The 14,921-nt window shown below is 46.4% G+C and overlaps 1 protein-coding gene across 6 annotated transcripts in view; it reads right to left on the reverse strand.

Annotated features, from left to right (window-relative positions):
• SLCO2B1 (solute carrier organic anion transporter family member 2B1) overlaps positions 1-14,921 on the reverse strand; it is a 199,981-nt gene that overhangs the window by 24,463 nt on the left and 160,597 nt on the right. For all 6 annotated transcript variants that reach the window (XM_056561073.1, XM_056561072.1, XM_056561074.1 and 3 more), the window contains exon 14: positions 10,468-10,588. In XM_056561073.1, the coding sequence (XP_056417048.1) occupies positions 10,468-10,588 (121 nt within the window). The remainder of the gene's footprint in view (positions 1-10,467; positions 10,589-14,921) is intronic.

A 14,921-nucleotide genomic window follows, 5' to 3' on the forward strand; every position in this document is an offset into this window, starting at 1 on the left:
CCGCACTGGTATAGTAGTAGCCGAGACCCCGCAAGGCTAAGAAATCCTCTTGGAAGTAGGGATGATCCACATCTGGAAGGAGGACTAAAAAAAACACAAGGTGCAGTATGTCCTGGGTACCTATATAGGGCCTCTGGCCCAGCCCAGTAATTATGTTAATGAGTTTTATTCTAGGGGATGGTCCTGATTTGGGATGGCAAACTAAGAATATCCCTTCTGTGCTGCCAGAGGGACGATGAGGAATGTAGTTGTATTGATGTATATAGGAGCAGTATTATAGTAGTTATATTCTTGTATATAGGAGCAGTATTATAGTAGTTATATTCTTGTATATAGGAGCAGTATTATAGTAGTTATATTCTTGTATATAGGAGCAGTATTATAGTAGTTATATTCTTGTATATAGGAGCAGTATTATAGTAGATATATTCTTGTATATAGGAGACAGTATTATAGTAGTTATATTCTTGTATATAGGAAAAGAATTATAGTAGTTATATTCTTGTATATAGGAGCAGTATTATAGTAGTTATATTCTTGTATATAGGGGCAGTATTATAGTAGTTATATTCTTGTATATAGGAGCAGTATTATAGTAGTTATATTCTTGTATATAGGAGGCACTATTATGGTAGTTATATTCTTGTACATAGGAGCAGTATTATAGTAGTTATATTCTTGTATATAGGAGCAGTATTATAGTAGTTATATTCTTGTATATAGGAGCAGTATTATAGTAGTTATATTCTTGTATATAGGAGCAGTATTATAGTAGTTATATTCTTGTATATAGGGGCAGTATTATAGTAGTTATATTCTTGTATATCGGAGCAGAATTATAGTAGTTATATTCTTGTATATAGGAGCAGTATTATAGTAGTTATATTCTTGTATATAGGAGCAGTATTATAGTAGTTATATTCTTGTATATAGGAGCAGTATTATAGTAGTTATATTCTTGTATATAGGAGCAGTATTATAGTAGTTATATTCTTGTATATAGGAGCAGTATTATAGTAGTTATATTCTTGTATATAGAAGCAGTATTATAGTAGTTATCTCGGCAAGAGTGAATAGTCGGCACCTCTACCCCAAATAGCGCTCCTCCCTTAGCGCTTCAGCAGCAAGATGTATGCAACCTGGTTCCTGAATATGTCCGCTACAGTTCCGTAAAGTGCTGGCAGGCACTGTACACTGTGTGGTTCCAAGTCCCTTAAAGATGCAGCATTCACAAAAGTATGTACAAAAGAGAAAGAGAGGGACGTCACTCACCAGGATACGGTGCAATTTTCTTTATTTCAACGGTGCAGAGACATGGAGCACGGACGCCAGAAGGTAGGACTAACTGTCACGATTCGGCTTCCAGGTAGTGGATCCTCTGTGTCAGCGAGGGATTGGCGTGGACCGTGCTAGTGGACCGGTTCTAAGAGGCTACTGGTTTTCACCAGAGCCCGCCGCAAAGCGGGATGGTCTTGCTGCGGCAGTAGCAACCAGGTCGTATCCACTAGCAACGGCTCTACCTCGCTGACTGCTGAGAAGGCGTGGGACAGAAGGACTAGGCAGAGGCAAGGTCAGACGTAGCAGAAGGTCGGGGGCAGGCGGCAAGGTTCGTAGTCAGGATGGGTAGCAGAAGTTCAGGTACACAGGCTTTGGACACACTAAACGCTTTCACTGGCACAAGGCAACAAGATCCGGCAAGGGAGTGCAAGGGAGGAGACCAGATATAGCCAGGGAGCAGGTGGAAGCCAATTAAGCTAATTGGGCCAGGCACCAATCATTGGTGCACTGGCCCTTTAAGCCTCAGAGAGCTGGCGCGCGCGCGCCCTAGAGAGCGGAGCCGCGCGCGCCAGCACATGACAGCAGGGGACCGGGACGGGTAAGTGACCTGGGATGCGATTCGCGAGCGGGCGCGTCCCGCTGTGCGAATCGCATCCCCAACGGCCATGACAGTGCGGCGCTCCCGGTCAGCGGGACTGACCGGGGCGCTGCAGGGAGAAAGACGCCGTGAGCGCTCCGGGGAGGAGCGGGGACCCGGAGCGCTAGGCGTAACACTAGCTCATCAGTGAGAAGCTGGGTGACAGCTGTTGCGCGTGCGTATCACGCTTCTTCAGACCCTACCTGTTCCGTGATGCGTCACCCTTAAGAGAACACCTCCCCGGGTGACGCACCCAGAACAGGTGCGTGCTAACTAATACACTAAAAACATTAAATAACAACTCGTAATGTATAGGATTTGTTACAAGTATAAAAGGTTTCTATCTAAATAATATGAATATAGAATAGTACAAAAGTTACAAAAATTGTTCTTTTTATAAAAATGTATCTAGAAAAAGAGAAAAGAAGAAAAAGGAAGCAAAAGGGCTATAAATAAACCTGAAACGTAGGAATATGAATTACAAAAAGACACTGTAGTCCACTCTTTCATTGAGTCCCAGGTTGCCGGCAGCATTAAGTTTTATAATCCATTTGGCTTCTGTTTGTAGCAGGAGTTTTCTTTTGTCTGAATTTTCTTTGCTGCGGACAACCTCAAGTCCCTGAAACAGTAGATCATTACAGATGCCGTTATGCTCGCTGTTCATGTGTTCGATAAAACGGGGTGCACCTTTTTTAGTTTTAACTGAGTAAACATGTTCCCTGAATCTTGTATTAAGGGTGCGTTGTGTGCTACCAATATAAAACCTTCCACATGAACAGGTCATCGCATACACAACCCACTGGGTTCTACAGGTAATTAAGGTGTTAACATGTATAATTTCTCCACCAATTTGGGTACTTTTACCTATTTTCATATTGGGGCACCAAATACATGTACCACACTTGTGGTTCCCTGTGGGGCCAGATTTTGTGAGCCAGTCAGTGGTTTTGGGGTTGGAACAGAAGTTACTACTAGTGACTACATCCCTCAGGTTTTTACACCGCTTGAATGTAATAAGGGGTCTGTCATGTACAAGTTTTCCTAGGTCGGTGTCACTTTTTATCAAGGACCAGCTATTATGTACCGCTCTTCTTATAACTTTTTCAAGGGGACTAAATTTGAAAGAAAAGGAGAACCTAGATACTGGATTGTCAGAGGATTTTACTTTAATATCTTTTTTAGCTTTTTTGTTTTTGTTAATTGCGAGTAGATTATTTCTATCCTGTGCTAAGGCTCTTTTTAGAGCTGTATTTATAATGAATACAGGATAGCCACGAGCCACCAATCTCTGCTTCAGTTCTTCGGCTTGAGAAATAAACTTTTCATCGGTATCGTTGATGCGTCTCAAACGCAGAAATTGTCCGTAAGGTAAAGCGGTTTTTGTGTGTTGAGGATGATAGCTCGAGAACTGAAGCAGAGAATTAGAGGCTGTGGGCTTCCTATAACCTGATGTACGGAGTTCCCCTCCCTCTGTTTCAATAAGAACGTCTAAGAATTCCATTTTTTTCGAATCGACTTTGTAAGTAAATCTAAGATTCATTTCATTTTTTTCGTTGAGGTATTCTACAAATTCCCTAAAGTTCGTCGCGGTGCCGTCCCAGGCGATGAACACGTCATCGACAAATCTGAGATAGCACCGGACGAACTTCAGGAAAGGATTGGAGGTAGTAAACACATATTTTTCCTCGAATGAGGCGACGTACAGATTTGCAAAGGTGCAGGCCACTGGGGTGCCCATGGCCACACCCCCGATCTGTCTGTACCATACTTCGTCGAACAGGAATGCATTGTTTTTTAATATAAATGCCAAGGACTCACAAATAAATTGGGTCACTTTATCAGACTTTCCGGAGTGCGACAAAATCTCCCTGATGCACTCCACCCCTTTATCTTGTGGAATGCTAGTATAGAGATTCTCTATGTCTATAGAGGCTAGCAACATGTTATCTGACCATACTAAATCCTGTAAAAACAAAAGAAATTGGTTGGTGTCCTTTACCAGCGATGGCACTTCCTGCAGAAGGGGTCGCAGTAACCACTCCAAATATTTGGACAATGGTTCTGTGACTGAGCCCCTCCCTGAGACTATTGGTCTCCCGGGGGGGGCTTCCATGGTCTTATGCACCTTCGGCAGGAAGTACCATCGCGGGCTAGAAGGAAAAAAAACCTGAGGGATGCAGTTACTAGTAGTAACTTCTGTTCCAACCCCAAAACCACTGACTGGCTCACAAAATCTGGCCCCACAGGGAACCACAAGTGTGGTACATGTATTTGGTGCCCCAATATGAAAATAGGTAAAAGTACCCAAATTGGTGGAGAAATTATACATGTTAACACCTTAATTACCTGTAGAACCCAGTGGGTTGTGTATGCGATGACCTGTTCATGTGGAAGGTTTTATATTGGTAGCACAAAACGCACCCTTAATACAAGATTCAGGGAACATGTTTACTCAGTTAAAACTAAAAAAGGTGCACCCCGTTTTATCGAACACATGAACAGCGAGCATAACGGCATTGTTACGCCTAGCGCTCCGGGTCCCCGCTCCTCCCCGGAGCGCGTACGGCGTCTCTCTCTCCGCAGCGCCCCGGTCGGTCCCGCTGACCGGGAACGCTGCACTGTCATGGCCGTCGGGGATGCGATTCGCACAGCGGGACGCGCCCGCTCGCGAATCGCATCCCAGGTCACTTACCCGTTCCCGTCCCCTGCTGTCATGTGCTGGCGCGCGCGGCTCCGCTCTCTAGGGCGCGCGCGCGCCAGCTCCCTGAGACTTAAAGGGCCAGTGCACCAATGATTGGTGCCTGGCCCAATTAGCTTAATTGGCTTCCACCTGGTCCCTGACTATATCTGACCTCCTCCCATGCACTCCCTTGCCGGATCTTGTTGCCCTTGTGCCTAGTGAAAGCGTTTTGTGTGTCCTAAGACTGTGTACCAGAACTTCTGCTATCCACCCTGACTACGAACCTTGCTGCCTGCCCCGACCTTCTGCTACGTCCGACCTTGCTTCTGTCTACTCCCTTGTACCGCGCCTATCTTCAGCAGCCAGAGAGGTTGAGCCGTTGCTAGTGGATACGACCTGGTCACTACCGCCGCAGCAAGACCATCCCGCTTTGCGGCGGGCTCTGGTGAAAACCAGTAGTGACTTAGAACCGGTCCACTAGCACGGTCCACGCCAATCCCTCTCTGGCACAGAGGATCCACCTCCTGCCAGCCGGCATCGTGACAGTAGATCCGGCCATGGATTCCGCTGAAGTTCCTCTGCCAGTTGTCGCCGACCTTCCCACACTGGTCGCCCAGCAAGCCCGACAGATCGCCCAGCAAGCCCAACAGATTGCCCAACAAGACCACCAGCTGTCGTACTTGACCACCATGACTCAGCAACTCCAGTCGCAGCTACAGCAGATTCAGTCTCAGCTACAGCAGCAGCAACCATCTCCTCCGCCAGCTCCTGCACCTCTTCCGCAGCGAGTGGCCACTCCTAGCCTCCGCCTGTCCTTGCCGGACAAATTTAATGGGGACTCTAAGTTTTGCCGTGGCTTTCTTTCGCAATGTTCCCTGCACTTGGAGATGATGTCGGATCAGTTTCCTACTGAAAGGTCTAAGGTGGCTTTCGTAGTCAGCCTTCTGTCTGGAAAAGCCCTGTCATGGGCCACACCGCTCTGGGACCGCGATGACCCCGTCACTGCCTCTGTACTGCCTCTTCTCGGAAATTCGAAGTGTCTTTGAGGAACCTGCCCGAGCCTCTTCTGCTGAGACTGCCCTGCTGAACCTGGTCCAGGGTAATTCTTCCGTTGGCGAGTACGCCATACAATTCCGTACTCTTGCTTCTGAACTTTCCTGGAATAATGAGGCCCTCTGCACGACCTTTAAAAAAGGCCTATCCAGCAACATTAAAGATGTTCTGGCCGCACGAGATACTCCTGCTAACCTGCATGAACTCATTCATCTAGCCACTCGCATTGACATGCGTTTTTCTGAGAGGCATCAAGAGCTCCGCCAGGAAAAAGACTTAGATCTCTGGACACCTCTCCCACAGTCTCCATTGCAATCTGCGCCTAGGCCTCCCGCCGAGGAGGCCATGCAAGTGGACCGGTCTCGCCTGACCCTGGAAGAGAGGAATCGCCGTAAGGAAGAGAATCTTTGTCTGTACTGTGCCAGTACCGAACATTTTTTGGTGGATTGCCCCATCCGTCCTCCACGTCTGGGAAACGCACGCTCGCACCCAGCTCTCGTGGGTGTGGCGTCTCTTGATGCTAAGTCGGCTTCTCCACGTCTCACGGTGCCTGTACGGATTTCGCCTTCAGCCAGCTCTTCCCTCTCAGCCGTGGCCTGCCTGGACTCTGGTGCCTCTGGGAATTTTATTCGGGAGTCCTTGGTGAATAAATTCCGCATCCCGGTGACCCGTCTTGTCAAGCCACTCCACATTTCCGCGGTCAACGGAGCCAGGTTGGATTGCACCGTGCGTTTCCGCACGAAGCCCCTCCTAATGTGCATCGGACCTCATCATGAGAAAATTGAGTTTTTGGTCCTCTCCAATTGCACTTCTGAAATTCTCCTTGGACTACCCTGGCTTCAACACCATTCCCCAACCCTGGATTGGTCCACAGGGGAGATCAAGAGCTGGGGTACCTCTTGCTTCAAGGACTGCCTTAAACCGGTTCCCAGTACTCCCTGCCGTGACCCTGTGGTTCCTCCTGTATCCGGTCTCCCTAAGGTCGTTATGGACTCTGCCCGCCTTAAGAAGTGCCTCTCCCCCCCTCCCAGTCCAGTCAGGCAAGCCTCGGTGCCTCCTCATGGCCCTCGTCCTGGTGTCACACTGCCCCGTGCCAGGCCTCGCCCTCTGCCCTCCCTCCCCATTCCCACTCCTGCTGTACTGCCTGCCGTTGAGGAATCCCTCCATCCTTTCCCGGTGTCCTCATCCCAGGGGGGGCAGTTACCGGACAAAGAGAAGGGGAGACCTAAGGGGGGGGGTACTGTTACGCCTAGCGCTCCGGGTCCCCGCTCCTCCCCGGAGCGCGTACGGCGTCTCTCTCTCCGCAGCGCCCCGGTCGGTCCCGCTGACCGGGAACGCTGCACTGTCATGGCCGTCGGGGATGCGATTCGCACAGCGGGACGCGCCCGCTCGCGAATCGCATCCCAGGTCACTTACCCGTTCCCGTCCCCTGCTGTCATGTGCTGGCGCGCGCGGCTCCGCTCTCTAGGGCGCGCGCGCGCCAGCTCCCTGAGACTTAAAGGGCCAGTGCACCAATGATTGGTGCCTGGCCCAATTAGCTTAATTGGCTTCCACCTGGTCCCTGACTATATCTGACCTCCTCCCATGCACTCCCTTGCCGGATCTTGTTGCCCTTGTGCCTAGTGAAAGCGTTTTGTGTGTCCTAAGCCTGTGTACCAGAACTTCTGCTATCCACCCTGACTACGAACCTTGCTGCCTGCCCCGACCTTCTGCTACGTCCGACCTTGCTTCTGTCTACTCCCTTGTACCGCGCCTATCTTCAGCAGCCAGAGAGGTTGAGCCGTTGCTAGTGGATACGACCTGGTCACTACCGCCGCAGCAAGACCATCCCGCTTTGCGGCGGGCTCTGGTGAAAACCAGTAGTGACTTAGAACCGGTCCACTAGCACGGTCCACGCCAATCCCTCTCTGGCACAGAGGATCCACCTCCTGCCAGCCGGCATCGTGACAGGCATCTGTAATGATCTACTGTTTCAGGGGCTCGAGGTTGTCCGCAGCAAAGAAAATTCAGACAAAAGAAAACTCCTGCTACAAACAGAAGCCAAATGGATTATAAAACTTAATGCTGCCGGCAACCTGGGACTCAATGAAAGAGTGGACTACAGTGTCTTTTTGTAATTCATATTCCTACGTTTCAGGTTTATTTATAGCCTTTTTGCTTCCTTTTTCTTCTTTTCTCTTTTTCTAGATACATTTTTATAAAAAGAACAATTTTTGTAACTTTTGTACTTTTCTATATTCATATTATTTAGATAGAAACCTTTTATACTTGTATCAAATCCTATACATTACGAGTTGTTATTTAATGTTTTTAGTGTATTAGTTAGCACGCACCTGTCTGACTAAGGCCGCAGATTGTGGCTGAAACGCGTCACCTACCTGTCATCATGTCGTGTTACTGCTGAATAAATTATTTCGTATTGCTTGGAATCTGCGCTGGACATCTCTTCATTCTTTATATGATTATATGAGTTGTGGTTCAGTCTCGTCCGAGACGCAGAAAGGGCGTACAAGTGAGCTGTGCCTAACACTTTGGACTTAGTTATATTCTTGTATATAGGAGCAGTATTATAGTTGTTATATTCTTGTATATAGGAGCAGTATTATAGTTGTTATATTCTTGTATATAGGAGCAGTATTATAGCAGATATATTCTTGTATATAGGAGCAGTATTATAGTATATATATTCTTGTATATAGGAGGCAGTATTATAGTAGATATATTCTTGTATATAGGAGCAGTATTATACTAGTTATATTCTTGTATATAGGAGCAGTATTATAGTAGTTATATTCTTGTATATAGGAGCAGTATTATAGTTGTTATATTCTTGTATATAGGAGCAGTATTGTAGTAGTTATATTCTTGTATATAGGAGCAGTATTATAGTAGTTATATTCTTGAATATAGGAGCAGTATTATAGTAGTTAGATTCTTGTATATAGGAGGCAGTATTATAGTAGTTATATTCTTGTATATAGGAGCAGTATTATAGTAGTTATATTCTTGTATATAGGAGCAGTATTATAGTAGTTATATTCTTGTATATAGGGACAGTATTATGGTAGTTATATTCTTGTATATAGGAGCAGTATTATAGTAGTTATATTCTTGTATATAAGAGCAGTATTATAGTAGTTATATTCTTGTATATAGGAGGCAGTATTATAGTAGTTATATTCTTGTATATAGGGGATAGTATTATAGTAGTTATATTCTTGTATATAGGAGGCAGTATTATAGTAGTTATATTCTTGTATATAGGAGCAGTATTATAGTAGTTATATTCTTGTATATAGGAGGCAGTATTATAGTAGTTATATTCTTGTATATAGGAGCAGTATTATAGCAGTTATATTCTTGTATATAGGAGCAGTATTATAGTAGTTATATTCTTGTATATAGGGGCAGTATTATAGTAGTTATATTCTTGTATATAGGGACAGTATTATAGTAGTTATATTCTTGTATATAGGAGCAGTATTATAGTAGTTATATTCTTGTATATAGGAGCAGTATTATAGTAGTTATATTCTTGTATATAGGGGCAGTATTATAGTAGGTATATTCTTGTATATAGGAGCAGTATTATAGTAGTTATATTCTTGTATATAGGAGCAGTATTATAGTAGTTATATTCTTGTATATAGGGGGCAGTATTATAGTAGGTATATTCTTGTATATAGGAGCAGTATTATAGTAGTTATATTCTTGTATATAGGGGCAGTATTATAGTAGTTATATTCTTGTATATAGGAGCAGTATTATAGTAGGTATATTCTTGTATATAGGAGCAGTATTATAGTAGTTATATTCTTGTATATAGGAGCAGTATTATAGTAGTTATATTCTTGTATATAGGAGCAGTATTATAGTAGTTATATTCTTGTATATAGGAGCAGTATTATAGTAGTTATATTCTTGTATATAGGAGCAGTATTATAGTAGTTATATTCTTGTATATAGGGGGCAGTATTATAGTAGGTATATTCTTGTATATAGGAGCAGTATTATAGTAGTTATATTCTTGTATATAGGAGCAGTATTATAGTAGTTATATTCTTGTATATAGGGGGCAGTATTATAGTAGTTATATTCTTGTATATAGGAGCAGTATTATAGTAGTTATATTCTTGTATATAGGGACAGTATTATAGTAGTTATATTCTTGTATATAGGAGCAGTATTATAGTAGGTATATTCTTGTATATAGGAGCAGTATTATAGTAGTTATATTCTTGTATATAGGAGCAGTATTATAGTAGTTATATTCTTGTATATAGGAGCAGTATTATAGTAGTTATATTCTTGTATATAGGAGCAGTATTATAGTAGTTATATTCTTGTATATAGGAGTAGTATTATAGTAGTTATATTCTTGTATATTGGAGCAGTATTATAGTAGTTATATTCTTGTATATAGGAGCAGTATTATAGTAGTTATATTCTTGTATATAGGAGCAGTATTATAGTAGTTATATTCTTGTATATAGGAGCAGTATTATAGTAGTTATATTCTTGTATATAGGAGCAGTATTATAGTAGTTATATTCTTGTATATAGGAGCAGTATTATAGTAGTTATATTCTTGTATATAGGAGCAGTATTATAGTAGTTATATTCTTGTATATAGGAGCAGTATTATAGTAGGTATATTCTTGTATATAGGAGCAGTATTATAGTAGGTATATTCTTGAAGCTATGTTTCATGCTGAGTTAGAATGAAAGTCTATGGATTTCTACTATTAATAGTAATATATAGTGTCCTCTTAATATTTCTGTAGATCTCCCTTTACCTACCGTCTGCATGGTCACTTACCGTTGTCTCAGCAGGTTGTTATTATAATACTGACAGGCGGCTTTGGCTCCGCACTTCTTCCCCCATAGTATACAGGTGCTGTCAATCATGCTGCCATACATGACGGGGCCGGGCAGCCAGGCTGGAAGATAACAGAATCCAAATGACACACGTTTGATTTGATCCCAATTTTTCAAAAAAGTTGGTTTTGTTAGAATCTAAACTTTTTGTCATTTAATCTCTGGCCCTGTACACTGAGGGGCACTGAGGTAAGTTGTGATACACTGCGGCTTCCATTTCTTTAATTTGCAGCTGCTCAGCCTGCTGTACAAGAGCGGGGACTATTGTCTGTGACAGGAGTCCTTGCTTCTGTACTTTCTTTGCATTGTCAGTCGCAGGACAATCTGGGCACCTGCAATTCCAGATTAGGATGTAAATCAAGTCAGATTTGGTGACTGGGGCACTTTACTACTGGGCCTGGCGATCGGATCACTAAACCACTGAATACCAGGGATTAAGACACTGAATGTCTCATGACCCCATAAACTGAGATTTAAAACCTCTGGACATCAGGGACTGGGACACTAAACCACTGGATACTGGAAACTGGGACATTAAACCACTGGACACCAGGGACTGGGATACTAAACAACTGGATACCTGGGACAGAAACACTGAACCACTGGACACCAGGGACTGAGACACTAAACAAGTGAACACAAGAGACTTTAACACTGGGACACTAAACCACTGACCCCAGGGGGACACTAAACTGCTTGAAATCAGGGTTTGGTACACAAAACCAATGAACCCCAGGGTCTGAGACGCTAAACCACTTGACACCAGGGACTAAGACATTAAACCACTTGACACCAGGGACTAAGACATTAAACCACTTGACACCAGGGACTAAGACATTAAACCACTTGATACCAGGGACTAAGACATTAAACCACTTGACACCAGGGACTGAGACATTAAAGGGGTACTCCGGCCCCAAGACACTTTATCCCCTATCCAAAGGATAGGGGATAAGATGTCTGACCGCGGGGGTCCCGCCGCTGGGGACCCCCGCAATCTAGCATGCAGCACCCACCTGTAAGCACTGCAGGAAGCGCTAGAGGCTCTCAGTGTTATGCCTCCCGACCACGGGGACGGAGTATCGTGACGTCACGACTCCGCCCCTGTGTGATGTCACACCCCCTCCCATAGACTTGCATTGAGAGGCGGGGCGTGACATCACACGGGGACGTAGTCGTGAAGTCATGATACTCTGTCCCTGTGGTCAGGAGGCATAACACTGAGAGCCTCCAGCGCTGCCTGCAGTACTTACAGGTGGGTGCTGTATGCTAGATTGCGGGGTCCCCGCGATCAGACATCTTATCCCCTATCCTTTGGATAGGGGATAAGATGTCTTGGGGCCGGAGTACCCCTTTAAACCACTTGACACCAGGGACTGGGACACTAAACCACTGGACACCAGAGACTTAAATTCTGAACCACTGGACACCAGGGGATAAGACATTAAAACACTGGGGACTGGAAAACGAAATCATTGGACACCAGAGACTAAAGCACTCAGACACTTAACAGCAGTAACTAGGGCAACAAACCACTTGACACCAGGGACTGGAAAACTAAACCACAGGACACCAGGGACTGAGACATTAAACCATAGGACACTATGGACTGAGACACCAAACCACTGGACACCAGCGAGTAGAACACTAAATTACTTGACATTGCGAAATAGGACACTGTTACGCCGAGCGCTCCGGGTCCCCGCTCCTCCCCGGAGCGCTCGCTTCTCTCTCGCTACCGTAGCGCTCCGGGCAGCTCCACTGACCCGGTGCGCTGCGATACCGTCTCCAGCCGGGATACGATTCGCGATGCGAGTAGCGCCCGCTCGCGATGCGCATCCCGGCTCCCGTACCTGACTCGCTCTCCGTCTGTCCTGTCCCGGCGCGCGCGGCCCCGCTCCCTAGGGCGCGCGCGCGCCGGGTCTCTGCGATTTAAAGGGCCACTGCGCCGCTGATTGTCGCAGTGGTTCCAATTAGTGTGTTCACCTGTGCACTCCCTATTTATACCTCACTTCCCCTTCACTCCCTCGCCGGATCTTGTTGCCATTGTGCCAGTGAAAGCGTTTCCTTGTGTGTTCCTAGCCTGTGTTCCAGACCTCCTGCCGTTGCCCCCGACTACGATCCTTGCTGCCTGCCCCGACCTTCTGCTACGTCCGACCTTGCTTCTGTCTACTCCCTTGTACCGCGCCTATCTTCAGCAGTCAGAGAGGTTGAGCCGTTGCTAGTGGATACGACCTGGTCACTACCGCCGCAGCAAGACCATCCCGCTTTGCGGCGGGCTCTGGTGAAAACCAGTAGTGACTTAGAACCGATCCACTAGCACGGTCCACGCCAATCCCTCTCTGGCACAGAGGATCCACTACCTGCCAGCCGGCATCGTGACAGTAGATCCGGCCATGGATCCCGCTGAAGTTCCTCTGCCAGTTGTCGCCGACCTCACTACGGTGGTCGCCCAGCAGTCACAACAGATAGCGCAACAAGGCCACCAGCTGTCTCAACTGACCGTGATGCTACAGCAGCTACTACCACAGCTTCAGCAATCATCTCCTCCGCCAGCTCCTGCACCTCCTCCGCAGCGAGTGGCCGCTTCTGGTCTACGACTATCCTTGCCGGATAAATTTGATGGGGACTCTAAATTCTGCCGTGGCTTTCTTTCCCAATGTTCCCTGCACTTGGAGATGATGTCGGACCAGTTCCCTACTGAAAGGTCTAAGGTGGCTTTCGTAGTCAGCCTTCTGTCTGGAAAAGCTCTGTCATGGGCCACACCGCTCTGGGACCGCAATGACCCCGTCACTGCCTCTATACACTCCTTCTTCTCGGAAATTCGAAGTGTCTTTGAGGAACCTGCCCGTGCCTCTTCTGCTGAGACTGCCCTGTTGAACCTGGTCCAGGGTAATTCTTCCGTTGGCGAGTACGCCGTACAATTCCGTACTCTTGCTTCAGAATTATCCTGGAATAATGAGGCCCTCTGCGCGACCTTTAAAAAAGGCCTATCCAGCAACATTAAAGATGTTCTGGCCGCACGAGAAATCCCTGCTAACCTACATGAACTCATCCATCTTGCCACTCGCATTGACATGCGTTTTTCCGAAAGGCGTCAGGAGCTCCGCCAGGATATGGACTTTGTTCGCACAAGGCGTTTTTTCTCCCCGGCTCCTCTCTCCTCTGGTCCCCTGCAATCCGTTCCTGTGCCTCCCGCCGTGGAGGCTATGCAGGTCGACCGGTCTCGCCTGACACCTCAAGAGAGGACACGACGCCGCATGGAGAATCTCTGCCTGTACTGTGCCAGTACCGAACACTTCCTGAAGGATTGTCCTATCCGTCCTCCCCGCCTGGAAAGACGTACGCTGACTCCGCACAAAGGTGAGACAGTCCTTGATGTCTACTCTGCTTCTCCACGTCTTACTGTGCCTGTGCGGATATCTGCCTCTGCCTTCTCCTTCTCTACTATGGCCTTCTTGGATTCCGGATCTGCAGGAAATTTTATTTTGGCCTCTCTCGTCAACAGGTTCAACATCCCAGTGACCAGTCTCGCCAGACCCCTCTACATCAATTGTGTAAACAATGAAAGATTGGACTGTACCATACGTTTCCGCACGGAGCCCCTTCTAATGTGCATCGGACCTCATCACGAGAAGATTGAATTTTTGGTCCTCCCCAATTGCACTTCCGAAATCCTCCTTGGACTACCCTGGCTTCAACTCCATTCCCCAACCCTGGATTGGTCCACTGGGGAGATCAAGAGTTGGGGGCCCTCTTGTTTCAAGGACTGCCTAAAACCGGTTCCCAGTACCCCTTGCCGTGACTCTGTGGTTCCCCCTGTAACCGGTCCCCCTAAAGGCCTATATGGACTTTGCGGATGTTTTTTGCAAAAAACAAGCTGAGACTCTACCTCCTCACAGGCCTTATGATTGTCCTATTGACCTCCTCCCGGGCACTACTCCACCCCGGGGCAGAATCTATCCTCTGTCCGCCCCAGAGACTCTTGCTATGTCGGAGTACATCCAGGAAAATTTAAAAAAAGGCTTTATCCGTAAATCCTCCTCTCCTGCCGGAGCCGGATTTTTCTTTGTGTCCAAAAAAGATGGCTCTCTACGTCCTTGCATTGACTACCGCGGTCTTAATAAAATCACGGTAAAGAACCGCTACCCCCTACCCCTCATCTCTGAACTCTTTGATCGCCTCCAAGGTGCCCACATCTTTACCAAACTGGACTTAAGAGGTGCTTATAATCTCATCCGCATCAGAGAGGGGGATGAATGGAAAACGGCATTTAACACTAGAGATGGACACTTTGAGTATCTGGTCATGCCCTTTGGCCTGTGCAACGCCCCTGCCGTCTTCCAAGACTTTGTTAATGAAATTTTTCGTGATCTCTTATACTCCTGTGTTGTT

This window comes from Hyla sarda, chromosome 2, assembly GCF_029499605.1.
Source record: "Hyla sarda isolate aHylSar1 chromosome 2, aHylSar1.hap1, whole genome shotgun sequence".
Lineage (NCBI taxonomy): Eukaryota > Metazoa > Chordata > Amphibia > Anura > Hylidae > Hyla > Hyla sarda.